The sequence below is a fragment of the Dendrobates tinctorius genome, unplaced genomic scaffold (genome assembly GCF_039654945.1).
Source record: "Dendrobates tinctorius isolate UK_male_01 unplaced genomic scaffold, ASM3965494v1 ptg000151l, whole genome shotgun sequence".
Lineage (NCBI taxonomy): Eukaryota > Metazoa > Chordata > Amphibia > Anura > Dendrobatidae > Dendrobates > Dendrobates tinctorius.
The window spans coordinates 23,853,048-23,876,783 of NW_027361818.1; the positions used below are offsets into that span (position 1 = coordinate 23,853,048).

Sequence of the window (23,736 nt, forward strand, 5' to 3'; positions counted from 1 at the left end):
AAAAACATTTTATAAGAATGTAATCTAGAAAATTATAAATAATATTGTAAGCATCAATTATGCTAGCCTAAAATGCTCAACACAACTGTTCTACTTTGTTTGGTCCGCTAACCGAAGCGACATGGACCAGGGATCATGCCACTGAGCGCCCAATTTTCTTTTAACGTGGGCATAACAATATTTAGACAACACAGGGTGAGATTAAAACAATGTGGCAATGCTTTACTGAACTACAAAACAGGCAGATAACACATAGAACAGTCCCAGCAAAATACTCAAAGACGGTGCGCATTGCAGAGTCTCACTCTTTCAAGGATCAACTACCCCACCAGTGGTACGCACACAAAGAGGAGGTGATGACAAGCATAGGAAGATGACAGTCCATTGAGGTAACATAGTAACATAGCTAGCAAGGCTAAAAAAAGCCATGTGTCCATCCAGTTCCGCCTATATTCCATCAGAATAAATCCCCAGATCTACATCCTGATAAAGAAAATAATAACTGTAAGATACAATATTGTTACACTCCAGGATGACATCCAGGCCTCTCTTGAACCCTTCGACTGAGTTCACCATCACTACCTCCTCAGGCAGGGAATTCCAGATTCTCACTGCCCTAACTGTAAAGAATCCTCTTCTATGTTGGTGGAAAAACCTTTTCTCCTCCAGACGCAGAGAATGCCCCCTTTTGACTGTCATATTCCTTGGTATAAGGAGATGCTTGGATAGATATTTGTATTGTCCCTTTATATATTCATACATGGTTGTTAGATCTCCCCTCAGTTGTCTTTTTTCTAAACCAAATAATCCTAATTTTGCTAATCTCTCTGGGTATTGTAGTTCCCCCATCCCCTTTATTAATTTTGTTGCCCTCCTTTGTACCCGCTCTAGTTCCATTATATCCTTCCTGAGCACCAATGCCCAAAACTGTACACAGTACTCCATGTGTGGTCTAACCAGAGATTTGTACAGAGGCAGTATAATGCGCTCATCATATGTATCCAGACCTCTTTTAATGCACCCCATATTCCTGTTTGCCTTGGCAGCTGCTGCCTGGCACTGGCTGCTCCAGGTAAGTTTATCATTAACTAGGATCCCCAAGTCCTTCTCCATGTCAGATTTACCCAGTGGTTTCCCATTTAGTGTGTAATGGTGATATTGATTCCTTCTTCCCATGGGTATAACCTTATATTTATCATTGTTAAACTGCATCTGCCACCTTTCAGCCCAAGTTTCCAACTTATCCAGATCCATCTGTAGCAGAATACTATCTTCTCTTGTAGTGACTGCTTTACATAGTTTTGTATCATCTGCAAATATCGATATTTTACTGTGCAAACCTTCTACCAGATCGTTAATAAATGTGTTGAAGAGAATAGGTCCCAACACCGACCTCTGCGGTACCCCACTGGTCCAGGTGACCCAGTTAGAGAATATACCGTTTATAACCCCCTCTGCTTTCTATCACTAAGCCAGTTACTTACCCATTTACACACATTTTCCCCCAGACCCAGCATTCTCATTTTGTGCACCAACCTCTTGTGTGGCACGATATCAAACACTTTGGAAGAATCAAGATATACCACGTCCAATGATTCACCTTGGTCCAGTCTATAGCTTACCTCTTCATAAAAACTGATTAGATTGGTGTGACAGGAGCGATTCCTCATAAACCCATGCTGATATGGCGTTACACAGTTATTTGTTGTGAGTTCATTTTCCCCTTCACCGTCGATGTCTGATGAACTCCCTCTTCTGGTGAAGGAAGGTAGTGAGGCTGATTACCAAACACCTGATCTGGTAGATGATGACTGGGTAACAGGAAATTCTGACTGGATATAAGGCAGCCGATGCCCTTCTGAGTCACTGGTGATTTCTTTGCTGGATTCTTGGAGACCAGTCTGATTCCTGCTTCCCAAAGATAAGTTTTTGCTCTGCTATTGAACTTATTAGTTTTGTTTTGTTTACCTTGTTTTTTGGAATTCAGCCATCCCCGGTCGGGGGTGTGCTGAGTTCCATTTTTGTCTCTGATCAGTTTCTCTCTTTGCTCTGTCTTCAGAATATACCTGAGTGCTGATATAGTCATTTTGACGTCCTAGTGACTTCAGGGCCTGTTTTTCCTATCAGACGGTTGGGACATTTTTTGGTAGGGTTTTTTACGGATTGCAGACAACAGCTTTTCTATCTTGTCCTTTTTAGTTAGCTTGGGCCCCATCGTTTGCTCATCCTATCTTTCTATCTGTGTTAGTGTTTTCATCTTGCTTCACCGTCATTATATGTTGGGGGCTGCCTATTGCTTTGGGGTCTGCTCTGGGGCAGTTTAGATTTCCCCTTTCTTTCTTTTTAGTTCTCCGGCTGTGATCGAGGGGTCTAAGGCATCGTAGGAACCCCCCACAGCTACTGTTTGTTGTTGTGGATAGGATCAGGGGTCTGCAATCCGATAGCTACCAACCTCTCCGGTTTTCTGGACTTAGCTTGTATTTTTGTTTTTTCCTCCTTCGGTGACTCATTCATAACAGTTATTCTCATTGAGATAATCCAGAATAACATCCCTCAGAAACCATTCACATATCTCACCAACAATAGAGGTTAGACTTACTGGCCTATAATTTCCAGGGTCACTTTTAGAGCCCTTTTTGAACATTGGTACCACATATTCTATGTGCCAGTCTTGTCGAACAGACCCCGTCGCTATAGAGTCTCTAAATATAAGAAATAATGGTTTGTCTATTACATTACTTAGTTCTCTTAGTACTCGTGGGTGTATGCCATCCGGACCCAGAGATTTATCTATTTTAATCTTATTTAGCCGGTTTCGCCCCTCTTCTTGGGTTAGATTGGTGACCCTTAATATAGGGTTTTCATTGTCTCTCGGCATGTCACCTAGCATTTCATTTTCCACTGTGAATACCATGGAGAAGAAGGTGTGTAATATATTAGCTTTTTCCTCGTCATCTACAACCATTCTTTCCTCACAATTTTTTAATGGGCTTACACTTTCACTTATGATTCTTTTACTATTGATATAGGTGAAGAACAGCTTGGGATTAGTGTTACTCTCCTTAGCAATGTGCTTCTCTGTTTCCTTTTTGGCAGCTGTAATTAGTTTTTTAGATGAAGTATTTTTCTCCCTATAGTTTTTTAGATCTTCAGCGGTGCCTCCTGCTTTAGTAGTGTAAATGCTTTCTTGTTACTGTTAATTGCCCCTCTTACATCTTTCTTTAGCCACATTGGATTTTTCCTATTTCTTTTCCTTTTATTCCCACAAGGTATAAACCGCTTACAGCGCCTATTAAGGATGTTCTTAAACATTTCCCTTTTATTATCTGTATTCTTATTTCTGAGGACATTGTCCCAGTCAACCAGATTAAGGGCATCTCTAAGCTGGTCACACTTTGCCTTCCTAAAGTTCAGTGCTTTTGTGACTCCCTGACATGTCCCCCTAGCGAAAGACAAGTGAAACTGTACAATATTGTGGTCTCTATTTCCTAGATGCCCGACGACCTGCATATAGAATCATAGAATCATAGAATCCTAGAGTTGGAAGGGACTTCCTGGGCCATCTGGTCCAACCCCCTGCTCAAAGCAGGATTCGCTAAATCATCCCAGTCAGATGTCTGTCCAGCCTCTGTTTGAAGACTTCCATTGAAGGAGACCTCACCACTTCTCGTGGCAGCTTGTTCCACTCATTGATCACTCTAACTGTCAAAAAGTTTTTTCTAATATCTAATCTGTGTCTCCTCCCATTCAGTTTCATCCCATTGCTTCTAGTCTTTCCTTGTGCAAATGAGAATAAAGTTGATCCTTCTACAATGTGACAGCCCTTTAGATATTTGTAGACAGCTATTAAGTCTCCTCTCAGTCTTCTCTTTTGCAAACTAAACAATCCCAAATCCTGCAACCTTTCCTCATAAGACAGGGTTTGCAGACCGGTCACCATTCTGGTTGCTCTTTTCTGAACTTGCTCCAGTTTGTTGATGTCTTTTTTAAAACGTGGTGCCCAAAACTGGACACAATATTCCAGATGAGGTCTGACCAAAGAGGAGTAGAGGGAAATAATGACTTCACGTGGTCTAGACTGTATGCTTCTGTTAATACATCCTAGAATTGCATTTGCCTTTTTTGCTGCTGCATCACACTGTTGACTCATATTCAGTCTGTGATCTATTAGTATACCCAAGTCTTTTTCACATGTGCTGTTGCTTAGGCCTATTTGTTATTCTGTCAGGTCTTTTAGGTAGTATTAGGTGTAAAAGTGCTGCTCCTCTGGTTGGATTCTGCACCAATTGTGAAAGATAATTTTTCTTTCTTATAAGCAAAAATGCCAGTTGACCCAAGGGTCACAGCCTGGCTTCTCTTAGCATCTCCATTTTGCCAAGCGACCAGCAAATCCCAATTCTGGCTTTCTCCAAATGTATCCATGGTTTAGTGATGGTCAATGAAGCAGATCTGTTCTCTTCCAACAGAGGCCGAGGGCCGATATGTTATTTCCAGTAGAATGATAGATCCATGTTCCTCGTGATGGAGCCATGATGTATTGGCAGCAGTCCATCTGGATGTTTGGATGCCTTGGCAGAATCTCTGTCTGTCTCTCTCTCTTTGTCTCTATTATCACCAAAAGGTCCCAATGCAAATATGAAGGACAAAATCTCAGAATTCAATTAACACTCGAAAAAATTGGTGCATGAACTATCACCAGGAGAGTATAATTCTTAACCCCTTAATGACCAGAGCTTTTTTGGGTTTTGCGATTTCGTTTTTCACTTCCCTTCTTCCCATAGCCATAACTTTTTTATTTTTCAATATGGCCACGTCAGGGCTCATTTTTTGCAGGACGAGTTGTACTTTACAATATCAACATTGGTTTTACCATGTTATGTAACAGAAAATGGGAAAAAAAATTCCAAGTGTGGTGGGTGAAATTGCAAAAAAAAGTACAATCCTACACTTGTTTTTAACTTGTCTTTTTTGCTAGGTTCACTAAATGCTACAACTGCCCTGCCATTATGATTCTCCAGGTCATTACAAGTTCATAGACACCAAACATGTCTAGGTCCTTTTTTATCTAAGTGGTGAAAAAAATTCCAAAATTTGCTTTAAAAAAATGTGCCATTTTTCAAGACGTGTAGCGTCTCCACTTTTCATGATCTTGGGTTGGGTAAGGGCTTATTTTTTGCGTGTTGAGCTGACATTTTTAATCATATCTCGTTTGTTCAGATACGTTCTTTTGATCGCCCATTATTGCATTTTCATGATATGTTGTGGAGGCCAAAAAACGTAATTCTGGCGTTTTGATATTTTTTGTCGCTACACCGTTTAGCGATAAGGTTAATTCTTTTCTTTATTAATAGATCGGGCACTTCTGAACACAGTGATACCAAATATGTGTAGGTTAGATTTTTTTTATTATTTTACTTTGATTGGGGCAAAAGGGGGTTGATTTATACTTTTATTTTTTTTTATTTTTTTATATTTTTAAATACTTTTTTTTTACTTTTGGCATGCTTTATTAGCCTCCATGGGAGGCTAGAAGCATCCACTACTTGATCGGCTCTGCTACATAGAAGTGATGCACAGATCACCTCTATGTAGCTGAATTACAGGCTTGCTATGAGCACCGACTACAGGGTGGCGCTCATAGCAATCTGTCATCAACAACCATAGAGGTCTCGAGGAGACCTCTGGTTATTATGGCAACACATCACTGACCCCTGATCACATGATGGGGGTAGGCGATGTGCGTATTTCCAGAACGGCATCCAGAAGTGCCATTTAAATGCCACTGTCAGTATTTGACAGCTGCATTTAACTAGTTAATAGGTGAAGGCAGATCGTGATTCTGCTCGCGCCTATTGCCGGCACTTTTTAGCTGTTGAAAACAGCTGATATGTCGCGGCTTTGTGGTGGGCTCACCGCCGGAGCCCACCTCAAAGGAGGGGATGCTGCCAACTGATGAACTATTCCGTCAGCTGGCAGAAATGGGTTAAACTAGAATCTTTATTAAATAAATATATATATTACAAGAATACAATAAATTAGAGCTACTGAACACCATATGTACAGGGAAAGGATCTTAACAATACAGATGTGCAACATAAAGCCATTCAAATATATATATATATATATATATATATATATATATATATAACCCAATCTTAATGATTCTGAAAAAAAGGTGCAATGTGCAACCGTGGCATGAAATAATGTGCCATTCTGTAATAAATAGATCCACTAATATAGCAGCATCAAAAAATAAGGTAAGTATAAAGTGCACAGTGCATAATATAGGACTAAAAACATAGAGCTGATTTCAAGTGGAAAGAACCCACAAAGACCAAACAATATGCTTAATGAGAAATGCAAAGTAACTTACTAATAAGAGATGGCAATGTGCTGGTAACAAGCTGTCCCCGCCACTCCAACGCACGTTTCGTTAAGACTTCCTCCTTAGGCGTATGTTGGGGAAGGGGTTCCAACTATTTAAGCAAAGCCCTTCCAAACGGAGCCGGTTCATACCCATATGTTAATTTGTATGTGTTCCTGGTAGAATGGATTATGCGTGAGTGCATTAGCATCCAGGATGATCCTGTTGTTATGGCGCATGCGACGCTAACCCAACGTCCACCTGGACGTTCCGACAAATGGCGCTGGAATGCAACCAACCCACATCCGGCATGGAGACAGCACGTGCACAGTGCGGTCCCACAGCCACCCATCCAAAGATTTGACATCAGGAAAGCCAGGCATGCACACCAGGGGCTGGTGCACGGCAGATTGATGTATAGAGTTGAAGCAAAGTGATAAGTGACCAGTTGCTGATAAGTGTGAATGTGAAGAGGTGAAAAAAATTGAGAATGAGCCAAACAAGAATGAAGAAGGTGAGTCCAAATAAAAGATATATTTAGTAGTGGTGAAGCAGAACAAAATGAAAAGATAATTTAAAGTGTGTGTTAAAAAAAATGGATATGTGAATTGAGGGGAACTAAGAGAGTGAATTGTGTGATACACTGGTCTACAAAAAAAAAAATGTCTGCCATGGACTTTAAGAACAGTTTTAGACTAAATTGAGGGTGCTGAATTCAAATCTGATCTTACAATTTCTCTATGACATCACGTTTTTGCGCTATAGGTATATAGCCCATTTTCATGAATTCCATGAAAAATATAAGTAGTGTATGAAAAGTTTAGTCTCCCAATAAATGTGAGAATATCTTTGTTTTCTTTGAACATTCATAATTTCCATTTGTTATGATAAGAAAGTAAAAAAGTCAAAGCTCTCAATCACAGTGGAGAAGGCTTTAACTGTATATGTTCAACTTTTCCTGGTCTTAGTGAAGAGAAGAAAAAGGCTGGAATATTTGATGGACCTCAAATAAGAACACTTATGAGAGACCCAAATTTTATCACATCAGTGAATGAGACAGAAGAAAGAGCTTGGAATGCATTTTGTAATGTGGTGCAGAATTTTCTAGGGAACAAGAAAGCAGACAACTATGAAGAGATAGTGGAAGAGCTGCTAATGAGTCTGCGACATCTTGGATGTAGAATGAGTATCAAGATTCACTATTTACACAGCCATTTGGACTTTTTTCCAGAGAACCTTGGGGATGTGAGCGAGGAACAAGGGGAGCGTTTTCGTCAGGAAATTAAAACAATGGAAGAACGGTATCAAGGCCTGTGGGACTCACATATGATGGTTGACTATTGCTGGAGCTTGATGAGAGACAACCCAGAAGCTGTACATCACAGATCAGCCAAGAAAAGAAAGTTCACATAACTGCCATTTGCCATTCATCTGTGTGTCATATATAATTGTGTTTGTATATTTTGTAGTTTAATTCTGTAAGTATATTTGATTTGCTGTACATAGACTTTGTAATCTTTGTTATTCATTGATTAAAAATATACAAAATGTAGTACCGAAAATCATGTGTTTTTATCATAAAACATTTGATAGGAGTAATTTTCATCAAATATTGAAAATATCTCAAAATCCTCATGTGATAGCCAAAAACGGAGTTCATATTCGTAATCAGCAGCCAAAATCGACTTAAAATATGTTTTAAAACCTTTTTGCCAGAAAAATTGCGTTGACCAGTGTAATGATAAAGATGGATGTGTACCTTTAAAGGAATAAATAAGATCGATAAATTAAAAAGATGTGTGCAAAATATAGACTATACGGAGGTATGTAACTTATTTTAATACTTAAAAGTACTTAAGTTCCTATATTCAGCATTTACATAAAGTTTAAGCATGGAGATGAGATCAAGTAGCATTACTTGATTATTTAATCTATTTGCATAGTTTTTCCTCCTCTGTTTTCAAAGTCACCAAACTCTCTGGCCTACACAATGCATAATTTTCATATCAGTAAACATGACTAGTCATCAAGGATAAGAGCACAATATGTTATGTGAAATGTCAGTATTACTGGCTTACTCAAGCAAAAGTCTATTTTCTTGACCAACACATAAATTCAAAAGTCAACATACAGACACCAGTCTATTCTTTTTGGTTAGCTAAAAATAGACATCTGATTAATTGAGATACAATGCTGTATCTCCACATTGCTCCCCCATCTTAATTAGCCAGATGTTATAAGATTCTTATCATCCTTCTCCACTTATGGGGGACAGTCTGCAACATGTCTTTAAGCACAGCCACAAATGTAAGAGGTTTCAGTTTTATGACAAAACTTTGTATCATCCAGTTTCCTCAGAGCATATTCCGTATATTCTATACGAAAATAAACTCAACACTTAATTGAGGAGTAACAACTGGTGTCCATTGAATCTGCGTATGGCGTCCTGCATATTCCGTAGTTTCTGGATTAAATCTCATTCAATCCGTTGAAGCTGACACAGGTCCTGTTGTCTCCATTTCTTGTTGAAGTCATACATCACCTCTGGTCTTCTTTCCAAGGCCAAATTGGTGGGGTTGAATATAGTGGCATCCAAAATCTGCTGTGCATGCCTCATCAATGATCTGCTCAGTCTATCTGTTTGCCTCCATACTTGTGGAGCTGTGGACAGTGTGTGAGAACACCATTCTACTGCAGTTCCCCTGGTTCAGACGGGTTGAGTTATATCCCACCACTGCCACCATAATGTGAAGACAAGGGCGTCACCCCCAAGTCCGCTAGCTGAAACCGCATGGACCAGAGATCATCCCACCGAGCGCCTGTTCTACATTTATCTTTGGCTTAAAGCTACTCAGAAAACACAGTATGAGGATAAAACAGTGTTACAATGCTGCATTGAACCACAAATCCATCAGATAACATATAGAACATTCCAGGAAAGATACCCAAAGATGGTGTATATTACTGAGTCTCACCCTTCCGCTGATTCGCTGGGATAATGGTAATGGCAGCTGTTACTTCAGAGCTCCTAAGGTTGACTATCCCATGCACATAGAGAGTAGTTAACAACAAGCTTAGGAAGATGACAGCCCATTGAGGTACAAGGCCAGTTTATCCGAGGGTCATATCCTGGCTTCTCTCAACATCTCCATGGAGCCAGGTGACCAGTTACTCCCAATCCTAGCTTTATCCAAACATATCCATGGCTTATAAAAGGTCAATAGAGCAGATCTGTATTCCTCCAACCAGGTCCGAGGTCCCCTAGGTTGTTTCCTGTAGAATTATAGATCCATGTCCTCTCGTGATGGATCCATGATGTAATGGCAGCAGTCCTGTAAGGTCCTCTGAATGTTTGGATGTCTTAGCAGAATTTCTGACTTTCTTTCTCACTCTGTCTCTGTCAGACAATTCCTACATACTTTTGTTGATCTGTTGCCTGAACCCCTATCTTATCCCTATCCTACCCCTATCCCTATCTGTCCACCTCAGACTCAAATATATTTATTGAATCTGCTTTTCTTCCACTTTGTGTTAATAAAAATGCTATTGTCCAATTGCCTTCTGAATAGACTGCAACAACTCGCTTCTCTCTGGACTATCATCTAACTCTTTCTCCACTGCAAATCCAATCTACTGCTCCTTTAACTTACTATCAAATGGCCAGTGATCACTGTTCATTAACCCTAGAATGTGGATCAGGGGCCTTTTCGGCCCCCGTGCTTACTTTTTTGCTATTATCTGTAAAATTACTTTAGTCAGAATTTTGAAACTCTAGGTATTCCTCAAGTATGTCATTACTGGTAATATCCAGTTCTTCATATCATTTTTGTGGTAGGCATTTTGGTATAATAATGCTTTTTTGATGAAAACCACATCTGTATGGAACGGGGGCCTTTTAGACCCCTGCTATTTTTATAATGTACGCAGCAGTGTTTGTGTCTCAAGTTACTTTATTTGTAGTCAGGGTTGCTGGTGAAGGGGCCAGTGGGTGGATCATGCCATGTGAGGATGTCACATGATTTTGGGAGGGAGTGATAAGGCCATGACATCATCTCATGTTCTTCTGAACACAGTAATGAGCTGTGTAGAGAGTAATGAGGACAGTATACTCTGTGAGCTAATTGCAGAATGACCTGTGATTTGTTTCTGTAAGAAGCTTGCAAAGGGTAGAGCTTGTGATCCACAAAAATCCAGAGAATTGTACACCACCTAAAAGAAAGTATAAAAGATAAGCGCTGCTCCAGGGCCAGGAGAAAGAAAACAAAAGTGTAGTTTGATTTCTCCAAGAAATTTAGATAGGAAAGCTGAGTGATATTGTACCACTTGTGGGGAAAATGTCTGCAAAGAACATTCTTCAGAAAAGATAATGTGAAAATTGTTTGGAAGACCAATAAAATTGAAAAGAAAAAGTTAAAAAAGAAATGTTAGCTGCAGCTAGTTTACTCCAGATTTATATACCTTTGTGTGTTTTTGATCTTTGTTTGAAATTTGGAAAAAAAAATGGTTTTGGTGTTTTCTGCAAAAATTTTTTTAAAATGTTGTGCATAATTCATATCTTATTTTGCAATTTTGAAATAAACTTGTAAAGGTTATTTATGTGAGTTTCTCCATATGATTTGCATTAAAAGGCCCCCGTTATGTAAAAGTGTAGATTTGTGACATCACGCATTCTAGAGTTAAACTAACAATGAGTTACAAAGCTGACCACAACCCTTCCATTCATTTGTGATTTCCCTATACCTCTTCACGCATAATCTCCAGTCCTCCCAAAATATCATTCTTTGCTTACAGTATATCTTGTTTTATCATTTCACCACTATCTTTGAGCAAGTGTCAGCAATATGGATGGGCGAACCAAAACGGTAAAGTTTGGGGTCCGTACCGAACACCTGGTATCCATTCATGGACCCCACATACAGACTTCTCCAGGAAGTATGTGCTAATGTTTCGGTTCAGCAGCCAGCATATTCCAGCTTTACACGCATTGGTTAGCAAAAATAGAGTGGACCTCATGCCATTTATTTATTTTATTTATTGCACAGATGCCAGCTGGTGAATACTCTCATCATCGTACGCCTGCTCTTGCTGCTATTAATGAGACCAGGCATATGATAGTGAGAGTAGTATTATCATCATCTGATGCCTGCAACTGTCAGGAAACTTTTTAACGCCGGTCAGACCTACTGGCTCACACGCTGTTATATGTGCAACAGCATTGGGATCACAGCCCTACGACCGGCAGTAACAGAGTTAACGCCGATCAGAGCCAGTATTTCTAGTGCTGTCACACAGATGAAAGCATGGTAAGCACTGGATGTTTGGACTGCTCATTCATTTGAAATCAGGCTTGGGATCGAGTTCGGGTACCATTCTGGTACCCGAGCCTAACTTTTTTAAAATGTTTGACATAACCCGATGGACCCAAACATCGTCGGCTTCAACCATCATTAGCTAACAATATTTTAAAACTCAATATTCCAGCTGATTAGACTCTCCTTCTTTCAAACCTTCATAAACAAACTGAAAATCAATCACTTCAGAAAAGCCTTACACCTGAAATAACCATGCTTTTTAGAGTAATGTGAGGGAGGGCCAGGGTGGTAGTCATGGCTGCAAGCATTTGTGTTAGCGCACCCTAACCTCCCATCACATAAACACACTGTCCATCATTCTGCATACTTGTAGCTCCTTCACCGGCACTGTTAGAGTCCTCTGCACGTTTCTAAAGGCTTCCTCGGTCCGGTCTAGTACAAAATGAGCCACAATCCAATTCAACTTTCAAACAGGTAACTTTACTGAATCTGGTACACAGCATATTCGTTTTCTTTCAATCATCAACATCATGTTTTACAATGTGCAATTCCTCCTTTGTCCATGTCCTTCTCTCTCTGTCACTAAGCTCGCTTCCGGGTGTCCTCTCTGTCCAGCCTTCCTCCATTTGGGGATTCTCTCAGCCGTTTGGCCCTGGTTCTGAGGGCATCAGCCCACGCAATAAGCTGCCACATGGCGTGCGACCGGCTCGTACTGCTAAGTCTTCTCTAGCAACTGCGGTCCCACTAATACTGCACTGCTAGCACTGTTGCTCCTTCTGATGAGGTCCTGGCCACGGATACTATATGGCTGGGCCTTAGACTTAATCAACATTGCATGGCACGGTGTTGCCCAGAGCAAGTCACTAGTCAGCCCTACTGAGCTGAACGGGTGCCCTGTCCCCAACTGACTCTATCAGGAAGTCCTCTCTGCCATATCCACCTTACCCCCATCTTAACTATTTACAATGCTACATATGGAACTATACTGTACCCCACCTAGTGGCTAAGTTTGGGTACTACACTTTTCCTATTTACATCTTAGACACATTAACAGTAGTAAAAGTTAAAACATTCCAATATACATAAATATACACTATTATATACAGTACTGGGATGAACAAGGGCAGAATATGCATTAATACAAATATAAACAAAGGGAGTATTTACCTGGTCCCGGTACATCCCTTACAGTAACAGGAACAACAACATCCCTTCCTTTCTGTCTCTTTCACTCTTCAGTTTTACATTATATGCCCATAGTGGGCATGATCCTTACTCTTTTTGTACTGTCCAAACTTAGTTTAGTGTATTTATATAGCGTCACAAAACATTGACACAACTACATATTAAGCAAATCGTTAAAAACTTCCATACTATTTGTTTCTTCTATTCTCTGTATTGCAATTTTTAGAATGGAAATTGATATGCCTGTCTCCATCTCTCACATGATCGATGCTTCACTATTAAATATTCCAGACAATTTCAGCAGTGGTGGGAAAAATGGAATACAGATTTTATCGCTCTGCACAGAAGCAAACAATCATACGACGCACTTCCCAGCCCTGTGCATTATTTATACTAAAGAGTCAGTGCTTATAACTGCTCATCACACAATATGGTGAAGAAAGTGACATCCTTACGGACTGTGCCCGAGGAATCAGAGCTGTTCAGGTTAAACAGAAAAAAGTGGAAAGAAAATCCAAATGAGCTGAAAAAAAGCGTGATCACAAACCAATTTCTGGTTCAATTTTTTTTTTTTGCTTTTACTGTGCTCCATGTACATTATCGAATAATTTTAAAATCAAAGGAAGAGGAAGGGAAGATCCAAGAAAGTGACAATATGATCATCGATTACTATATAAAGGACATTATAAAATGCTGCATCATATTGATTAATTTATCCTTTTGCCATTTTGGTTACTCTGCCCTTATGCTGCTGATATGATAATAGTAGGTTAAAACAGGATATATTAGGTCCAAATCTAGAATTTTTATTAAGTGCACTGGTATTTTATTCATACATATTGCTATTAAATATGATAATTTAAGCACATAGTCACTTTGGGTTGCTAAGATTTTGATATTTTAGCATAATAGTGTGCTAAAATGGAATATTATTTGTAATTTTTTGTCATGTGCACTTTTATTTTATGTAATTATATGTATATTAGTATTATTATGATAATCTTAGCACTTAGTTAATTAGATTTTAACATGTTCTAATAATCCAACAGTTACTCATGGATTCTAAATTCAATTACTCACCTTAACATTTAATCTATTTGTTTTATTTTGTCACTATCTCACTTTAGCACATGTTCACTTCATTTATGTCTTATTTTATTAGCAACAGGGCGGTTAGTAGCAAATAGGTATTTAAAGAACCTCAAACTATACAGTAATTAGGGATTTAGAAAGCATTTTAACTTTAATATGGCCGCATTACGTCACTTTAGTATGGTCTCTGGGTGCCGGGATCAGGTGCGCATGCGCCGATACATGCTCGCTCCTGACACATTGTGTGTGGTCAAGAAATGCTAGTGCACCTATTCACTGATAACCTGACTGGTGAGGTGGATTATTGGTAATCCACCATGACCGCGTGCTTGTGTCTTTTAATCTGAGCGTTGTGTGATCTGCGCATGCGCCATACAATGTCTCGGGTGCACGGTGAGCAATTAAAGAATTAGATATTAATTGGCTCCGACTCCTATTTAAACCTCCTTCACCCTCTGCCCAGACATGCCCCCCGAAGAAGCTGGGCGAAAAGTGCCCGTCAGGGCAGAGGGACGTGGCTCTTTTACCACTTGTTTAGCTGCCAGGATCCAGGTAATGCTTTCATGACCATTTTCGGCTAATGAATTTTTGCACGCTTCGCTCCATATTGTTATAGTTGCTATACTGTTAGCAAGGCTGAGCTGTTTTGAGCTACATATAAATCCTTGTACTCATTATTTATGCTATACTTGTCAGCTTCTGATAATCCAATATAGGCAGGTATTGTGCCTTTGTATCAATATATATTAATATAGAGTCTAGTGAATTTAATAGTTCAGTATAGACTAAAAATTGTATATCACAGACTCTATATTTCCATATATCAGTTCCTGATCATGTTAATGTTAATATGAATTTTGGGTTATTGTAACCTTTTCAGAATATATAATTCTGGCCTTATGGTATGGGATTAATTGTGAGGTATGATGAACAAAGTATTAAAAGACAGTCCATGAAGTAACATGAAGTGATAACTCTTCAGTATTTAGAATTATATTTTGAAATGTTGATTTCACTTTCTAATTTCATTCTACATTTTCTTTTTTCATGTAACCAAGTGAGAAGATTCCCATATTCCCAAATCAAATTAATAATAACAGCTTTATTTTAAATTTAAAATTTTGATTCCAATGATGACCCTATAGGCAATGGGAAAGAAATCTCTGATGACTCCTACCTGGCACCTCGCTCCATATTTCGCACATAAATACCCACTGTAGGTCATATTCATGAACACAACAAGATCTTACGCTGTTTAACATTTATCTACATTTTCTCCAGGAGAATAAACCACAACAAAATTAAGACTAAAGAAACAAACTGAAAAAGCAAAAAATATCTGTAAGTGTTATTTTGAGCAAATATTTAATAAAGTCTATTTAAGATTTCTATCAAAGTATTTGGAAATATATTGTTTGATGCGTTTTCAAACTTTTTTTATTAACTCTTTTAATATCTGGCAATTTGTCATTTTTTGTGCTGAAATTTTTTTTTTCTTATTCTTTTAAAAACCATAGCCTTTTTTTCTATTAACATAACCATGTGAGGGCATTTTTTGTTGTTGGAGAAGTTGTAATTTTGAATTATGTGCTTAAATACAGGAAATTAAATTACATTTAAGTGGATTAGTTAAATACGGTAAATCCCCAAATCCAAAAAGTTGTAAAAGTTTATTTTGACAGTGACAAAAAGAGGTTTTTTTTTTCGTTTCTTTTAGGTTTGTTAAAGCAGTTATTCTTCTACAAATCTTACTTTAAATGTTAAGCAATGTATTGTAATCTTAGGAATTCTAATATACTTCATACATTTAGAGGATGGTTAAAATATTTTTTTGCTTTCTGGAATAAGTCGGTGAAAGGCTTTGTGACTTTTTATGACTTCATGTGTACTTATATTTTAATTATAAAACTTAACCATTTTAGACCTGGAGGCCTTAGGACTTTTAATTCCGTGGTATAAAGTATATCATAGATTGTAAAACAAACCTTAAAGAAAATATATTTTAAATTTCTAGTTCATTTCTTTGAGATCGAAAACGTACAATGCAAAAACTATTTTGTGGTATCGTGTTAGCTAAAAACATTGATGTTAATACTTTTTTATGTATAAAAGTATCTTACATTTGAGAATCATATAAAGTTACCTTTTATTTTTATACATTTCATGATCAATTTAGGCTTTTTTGGAAAGGGCAAATGTTCTGGCAAAATTTGGTGAGTTTTATTTTATGTGTATTGTGCAGACATTGTTTTTTACTTCCTGCTGCTTCCATCTAAACAATAATATAAGTCACATTACTACAAGACTCATCAACTTATATTGTTTCGAAATGTACTACTCTTCGGCATATAAACCAAAATGAGTAATTTTTTTGTAAAAAAAGATATAAATGTGCACCACTTTAGAAAATAAAAATAGTAATGTTTTGTACTTGTTCATTCCTCTAGCATCACCAATTTGTTCTACATTATGGAGAGCAATCTGACGGCGGTCATTGAGATTTTCCTTTTAGGATTTCATGTCAGGCAAGAATTAAAAATGTTCCTCTTTAGTCTTCTCCTGATGATTTACTGTGGGACAATATGTGGGAATCTCCTAATCATCACCCTGGTGTCCACCAGCAGGAACCTCCACACCCCAATGTACTTCTTCATCTCACAATTGTCCATCAGTGACATCTTGGTGATCACAGATATTGTCCCGAACATGCTTCATGTCCTACTGAATAATGGGGCCACCATTTCTTTTGCTGGCTGTGTCACTCAGTTTTATTTTTTAGGTGCTTCAGAAGCGCTTGAATGTTTTCTCCTCGCTGTGATGTCTTATGACCGATATGTGGCCATCTGTAAACCTCTACATTATAACATTATCATGAAAAGTGGTTATTGTGTGATACTGACCATCATCTGTTGGGTGTTTGTATTTTCTATTGCTTTGATTTACATGATACCTACAGCAAAATTAAACTATTGTGGGCCAAACATCATTGACCACGTATTCTGTGATATTGTTCCCTTACTAGAACTTGCCTGTTCTGACACCCTTATTGTTCACTTGGAGGTTTTTTTGCTAAGTATTCCAGTTGTCTTTATTCCTATTACAACAATTGTAATGTCTTACATCTGTATAGTCTTTGCTATCGTAAGGATCCCGTCCAGTACCGGTAGACAGAAAGCCTTCTCCACCTGTAGCTCCCACCTCACTGTGGTCTCCATATTCTTCGGGACTTTATTCAGTGTTTATGTTGTCCCAACAAATGGGCAGTCATCAACCATCAGTAAGATCCTATCACTGCTATATACTGTGTTTACTCCTTTTATTAACCCCATTATATACAGTCTGAGAAATAAAGACATTATAATAGCCGTACAAAAACATATTATAAGAATGTAATCTAGAAAATTATAAATAAAATTGTAAGTATCACTGAGGCTAGACGAAGATGATCAGCCTAGGAATGGAGTCACATCAAACGTATGAAAAATCAGTCCAAGTCTCCCTGCTCGAGGCACACGAGTGTAATGCAAGTGTCATGTGAGTACAATTCGAGTTTTCACACCTTGCATCTGATTTACATCCGAATGTAGTGTGTTTGCTATTCGATTGCAATGCGATTTTAACACAAGCTTTTCCAAACAGCAGTTCTCTATGTCATTTGCTCATCGTTTTCAAAGGAAATATTCTTCATAACACACACATATTTATCATCATTTTACTGGCACTTGCTGTTTACTGTTGCTTTTTTACAACAGAGTATTTTTATACGTTTGTTATACTGTGTTTTTCTGTGTTTCTGCATTTTGGTGGTGTGAAAACTGTCCTACAGACTTGTTCATTGTGTGCATGGCCCATGTGTTCATGTCTAATAGGTTTCCTGTTTTTGCAAGATTGGGGAGATTTCCACCCCTCCCTTGTGAGCCATGCACATATAAAGCTGTCTTCCACAGCGTGTCCACATCGGACATTTCCTTTCTGAATTCTGCTCAAATAGGTACTATACACATGTTCAGGCTTTTAAATGCATCGGTTAGGGACTGCTCTGTTATGAGTATACCTTGACATTTGGTAGAGCGGCTTAGTATCATTTTTTTGCAAAAAAACGTATAAACCAAATACCCTGCTTTGTTATCTTTTTGCTAGCACTTGCTGTTTACTGCTACTTTTTTACAACAGAGTATTTTTAGACGTTTGTTATACTGTTTTTTTCTGTGTTTCAGTCTTTTGGTGGTGTGAACACTGTCCTATAGATTCGTTTATTGTGTGTATGGCCCATGTATTTATACATATATATATATATACTGAAAATGCAAGCAGAAACAGCGTATACTAAACACCACAACCAAGTAGTGGAAATTGTACACAGGAGCATCTGCACAGCAAATGGTCTAGGTCCCCCTAAGTACAGGTGGGAGACCCTATAAAAAGTGGTGGATAATGAGAGGGCTAAAATCATGTGGGGCTGCAAGATTCAGATGGATAAGTAGGTGTTGGCTAACCAACCAGACATTGTGATAGTAGACAAGGATCAGAAGACAGCAATGATGATAGATGTGGCAAGTGCCAAGTGATAGCACCATGAGAAAGAAGGAATATGAGAGGCTGGAGAAATACCAGGGCCCCAAAGGAGAACCGGAGAAGATGTGGAAGGTGAAGGCAACAGTGATTCCAATGGTAATAGGAGCACTTAGAGCAGTGACTAGTGATGAGCCACTATAATCGTTGCTGCTTTTGATGGAAAAATATTCAGAATTGAGAGTCCTCAGTGGTTGATACCAATTAATGGCTAACTGAAAAGTTGGTAACAAATTGCAAGCTTTCGAGACTCCTCAGGTCTCTTCATCAGGCATTGACTAATACAAAATCTGAAGAAACACATAATTATGCACAACACAGCACAGAAAAAATGCAATAGATAAGACAAGTGCCGTGAAGCAGAACTATCATTATGGGGCAGTGATAGACAGTTATGACCATAAATATTGGATCAGCACATAGATAAGGAGTGAAAGTTTTATTGACCTCTTTTTGTGGTCTGGTAATGTGTTGTGATGCCTCCACAAGTTCTTAGGAGCAAATTCCTTAATTGATGTAAAAAGACATAAATCCATACGACACATTCATTCCTGCATTGAGAGTGTCAAGGGTCATCATGAGCTTTTTCTATCTCTCTAAATGTGAAGTTACCTTTCAATACCAGTAATTTCATGTCCATGGTGCTGTGATCAGGCATACAAAAATGTTTTGCCACAGGTAGATCCATTCTTTTTTCTCTTATTGTATGGTGATGAGAATTCATTCTTGTTCTAAGCTTTTGCCCTGTCTCCTCCACATACAGACCCCCAGTTGGACATTTAGTACAAATAATTAAGTACAACACATTAGATGTGATGATGCTGAAAGTACCTGGGATCTTGTAGTCCTGATGTGAGTTGGGGATCTTTATCTTGTTCGTGGTCATTATAAATGGACAGGTTTTACATTTTTTCTGGTTGCAAGAAATGGTTCCTGCAGCTGTTGGAGAGGACAGGGAGCTTCTGACAATGATGCTTCTTAGATTTGGGGGCTGCCTAAAACACAATAGTGGGGGGTCTGGAGAAATGGATTATAATTGGGCATATTTTTGTAGCAAAGGTTGTAATTTACATGCAGCTGTGGAGACATCTCATGGAGGGGGATCGCTTTCCCTTCCAGGTGTTCACTGACCACAAAAACTTGGTCTACCTACAGACAGCCCTGTGGCTAAATTCTCGCCAGGCCAGATGGTCGCTCTTTTTCTCCCGGTTCCTCTTTTATGGTCGGCATGGATTTTGTGGTGGGACTGCCCAAGTCCAGTGGCAGCACGGTTATCTGGGTTGTCACTGACCATTTCTCCAAAATGGTGCATCTGGTGCCTCTCTCGAGGTTACCTTCTGCTCGGGGCCTAGCAGTGCTCTTCATTAAACATGTCTTTCACCTGCATGGTTTGCCGGACAAGGTAGTCAGTGACCGGGGTCCCCAGTTTGCATCTCGGTTCTGGAGAGAACTATGTAGACTGCTCAGCAATGAGCTGAATCTCTCCTCGGCCTATCATCCTGAGATGAATGGGTTGGTAGAGAGGGCAAAGAAGACCCTGGTCACATACCTACGACACTTTGTCTCGGCAAGGCATGATTACTGGGCTTCCCTGCTACCATGGGCGGAGTTTGCGTTGAACAACACTGTGGCCAATTCCACCGGTCAGACCCCATTCCTCCTCAATTACAGCCAGCATCCTGGCGTCCCTGTTCCCATGCCCATGTCTTCAACCGATTCTAGGGTGGCAGACTGGGCTGTGGAGGCACGTGACATTTGAGACCACACTCAGGATGCCATCCGGGCCTGCAAGGAGAGAATGAGGTCCTACACCGTCGCACACTGGTGCCCCGCTCCAACCTTCTCCCCTGGCGACTTAGTGTGGCTCTCCACTCGAAACATCAGGCTGCGGGTTGAGTCCACTAAGTTTGCACCTCACTACATTGGTCCATTCAAGGTCCTCGAATAGGTCAACCCTGTGGTCTACCAGCTGGCCCTTCCCCCTCGCCTGGGTATCACTGATGCCTTCCACGTTTCTCTCTTTAAGTCCGTTCACATGTCCCTGTTCTCTGAGTCATCTGCCGGGACATCAAGCTTGTCCTCGGACGAGTTTGAGGTGAACGTCATTGTGGGCTGCAAGGTGGTACATGGAAAAAAGTATTATCTGGTGGACTGGAGGGGTCATGGCCCAGAGGATCGGACCTGGGAGCCAGTGGAGAACGTCCACGCTCCACTACTCATTGCGGCCTTTGAGCGTAGCGAGGCTCAGGGGGAGGGGGGCCTAGGGGGGAGGGGGTAATGTTAGGCATCGAGTTTCCCCCATTGAACAGGGGGAATCTCAAGCCATGTACTCTGCGGTCTCCCATTCCTCTGTGGCTGCAGAGATTACCGCTCAGCAGAGACGTCAGTCTAGGTGTCTTGCCCAGGTTAATGCTAGGCGTCTGGTTGGTCCTTCAGGCTCTGCTGTAACACTATGTTTGATTCAGCAGCAAGCAGACGCTTTAGGGCCTAAGTCCTGTATTCTGCCTAATGAGCATGCCCGTGGGACGACCTCTCATTGGAGGTCGGAGGTCACATGCGCAGGTCCCATTCCTACTCTGATTGGTCCACTGGGAAGGTCCCAGAAGGACGCCGCTATAAAAGAGTTGCATGGCCGCTCGGCCATGCGCTAATATATACTTTGATGGCTTGTTGTGTGTGTGGTGATGGATGTATGAGACTGGTGACTGATTCATGAAACCCCTATCCTCGGTTGTGTATGAGTTATGGTTTAGGAAGATAGAGTCAGCACCAGTAGTGGCATAAGCTATGTGCCACAGAGCATCCCACTCTCCACACGAGAATTAGCACCAGATAGTGCCATTCAGTACAAGGCACCACTGTACCGCAAGAGCAGCAGTGTTCCTCGCAGCAGCGCCGTGCGCAAGTCAAGCGCTTACCTCCCTGCTCTGGGTGGCTAGTGGCGTCCACTGAACCGGTGCAGTGTGTATGTGGTGCAATTAAATTATTAGTTCTGGCATCGCAGTTGCGGTGTCGAACACTAGTGGGACTAGAGGGACTCTAACCTTGTGTCCTTGGGGCGGAGTCCTGTGTCTCTTGGCTAGTGTTCACCTTGCCGAGTCCTGTGAGGTTAACAGGCTCCGGCATTTACGTTGAGTGGTAGTGCGGTTCTGTGAGGTAACAGAGCCCGCTTCTTTTCACACCGGGCCAGTGGTTACCCGCCGGTGTTAGATACTACTACTCCATATAGCGTCCGCCATTACCGAGCAGCAGTTTGTTATCTCTGCACGGTGGACCCCGGACTGCGAACGCACCTTATTCCATCTTTATTATTTGGTGCATTCCGCAAGCCCGTAGCAATTAATTATAGGGGGACCCTACATCATTTTTTTAGGGTCCCTCATTTTAACAGCTAGTAAAGGCTATGTATACAGCTGGGAGCTCATATTAAAGGTCTGGGAAGCTTACTGTATTGTTTAAGATTACTGTACTTATTTTTATTATGTATACCCCTCCTCACATGTAAAGCACCATGGAATAAATGGTACTATAATAACATTAATATTCTATCTATTTTATGTTTATTTACTGTAGGTATTCCATTTTTTTATCCTGTCTGCTCCTGCAGTGATTTTACAGTATATGGCAGATGAATTGCCAGCTTTTCTTCCATCTATCTATGTACCTATCTATGTATCTATCATCTACCGATCTATCTATCTATCTATCTATCGATCTATATGTGTGTGTGTGTGTGTGTGCGTGCCACTGACATCTACATATCCATGTATTCTATGTGTGTATATCTGTTCTATTCTAACCTGTCAGTGTGTACATTGGTGTTTAAAAATTAAACAGCACTCGCATGGTCCTAGTGCTTTGTGATTTTTTCTCGCATCCATAGGCTTGCATAGGCGAGTCTCGGCCGAGTCTTAGTGAAAATTGCAGAATACTGAGATTTTACATGCACGCTTAATATGGCTGAAAAAATAAACACTGATGTAAACTGCCCGACAAATTAACACCAAATGTTTTGCAATGTTTTCTCGCATAGCACTAGCCCATATTCTATGATAGTGTGATGCTGGCCTTCATGAGCCACTCCTGCACTATAAATAAATAATAAAAAAATAAATTTGCATGGGTTCCCGTGTGTTTTTGATAACCAGCCAGGCAAAATTCATAGCCTGGGGGCTGCAACCCTCAGTTGTCATCTTCAGCAAGCCTGGCTATCAAGAAACAGAGAGGTTCCAATCCCCCAGTTGCATTTTTAAATATTTAAATAAATAATTTTAAAAAACAATATTTGGTCCCCCCTCCATTTTTGACAACCAGCCTTGCTAAAGCAGACAGCTGGGGGCAGGTTTTCTCAGGCTGACTTTTTCTCACGATGCTGAGGTCACATCAGTTCAACTTTGCTGGGCACGCAGCCTCAGTGACCGGACGTATGCACGATGATGTCACTGGCCGTCACTGATTCTGCACTCACAGCACCTCATTCATCAGTGATCTCAGCCAGAACGGTTGCATCTTGCACCATCCAGGTTGAAAACTATTAATCACCCAGACATGGATTATGGCATGGGACAGAGCGACGGACAGGTGAGGGACATTGTTGAGTTTTATTTTAGTTTTATTACAGGAGAACGAGGGCTTCAGTGGAATAAGCGTTAGGCAAGTGTTATTGTTAGTATTATTATTATTACAGTATCTATTTATAAAACACCACTGGTTCCATGGTGCTGTACATGAGAAGGGGTGTAAGAGAATGGTCAGCCATAATATACTGAGCGGCCATGTTGTCTCTAGCAGCCATTTTGTTGAAAGTTAGAGAAGATTCAACTTTTACAAAAGAACTAATATATGGAGGATGGAAAATGAGATCATGTCTCCTAGCAACCTCAGCCGATGTGCGCAGAGGAAGATTGGATCAATCAATAGGATCACAGGTCACCAAATATATGGCCAGTATGCTTATACGTGATAGTGTGGTAGCGAAGTGTAGAGTAGTTAAAATGTCAGGATGTAAGAATTTAGGGACCTAGACTGGAGACAATGATAAGATTTTAGGACAGTAGCCATCGATACCAATGACTTATGGGTTTTAGTGTTGCTTGAAGAAATGTTAATTAATATCTTCATATTATGTCATTATATTCTCTGTTCTAAACCACGTTTCTGTAGATTACCATGAAAACTCCTTAGAATTATAATGTTAACGCCCTCTGTGGC

General features: G+C 40.0%; 1 protein-coding gene across 1 annotated transcript; it reads left to right on the top strand.

The window, feature by feature from the left end:
- The first annotated feature begins 16,491 nt into the window (after nt 1-16,491).
- LOC141050007 (olfactory receptor 11H6-like) lies at nt 16,492-21,955 on the top strand. Its single transcript, XM_073546844.1, has 2 exons — nt 16,492-17,319; nt 21,917-21,955. The coding sequence occupies exons 1-2, from the start codon at nt 16,492-16,494 to the stop codon at nt 21,953-21,955; spliced, it is 867 nt and encodes a 288-aa protein (XP_073402945.1).
- The last annotated feature ends 1,781 nt before the right edge of the window (nt 21,956-23,736 follow it).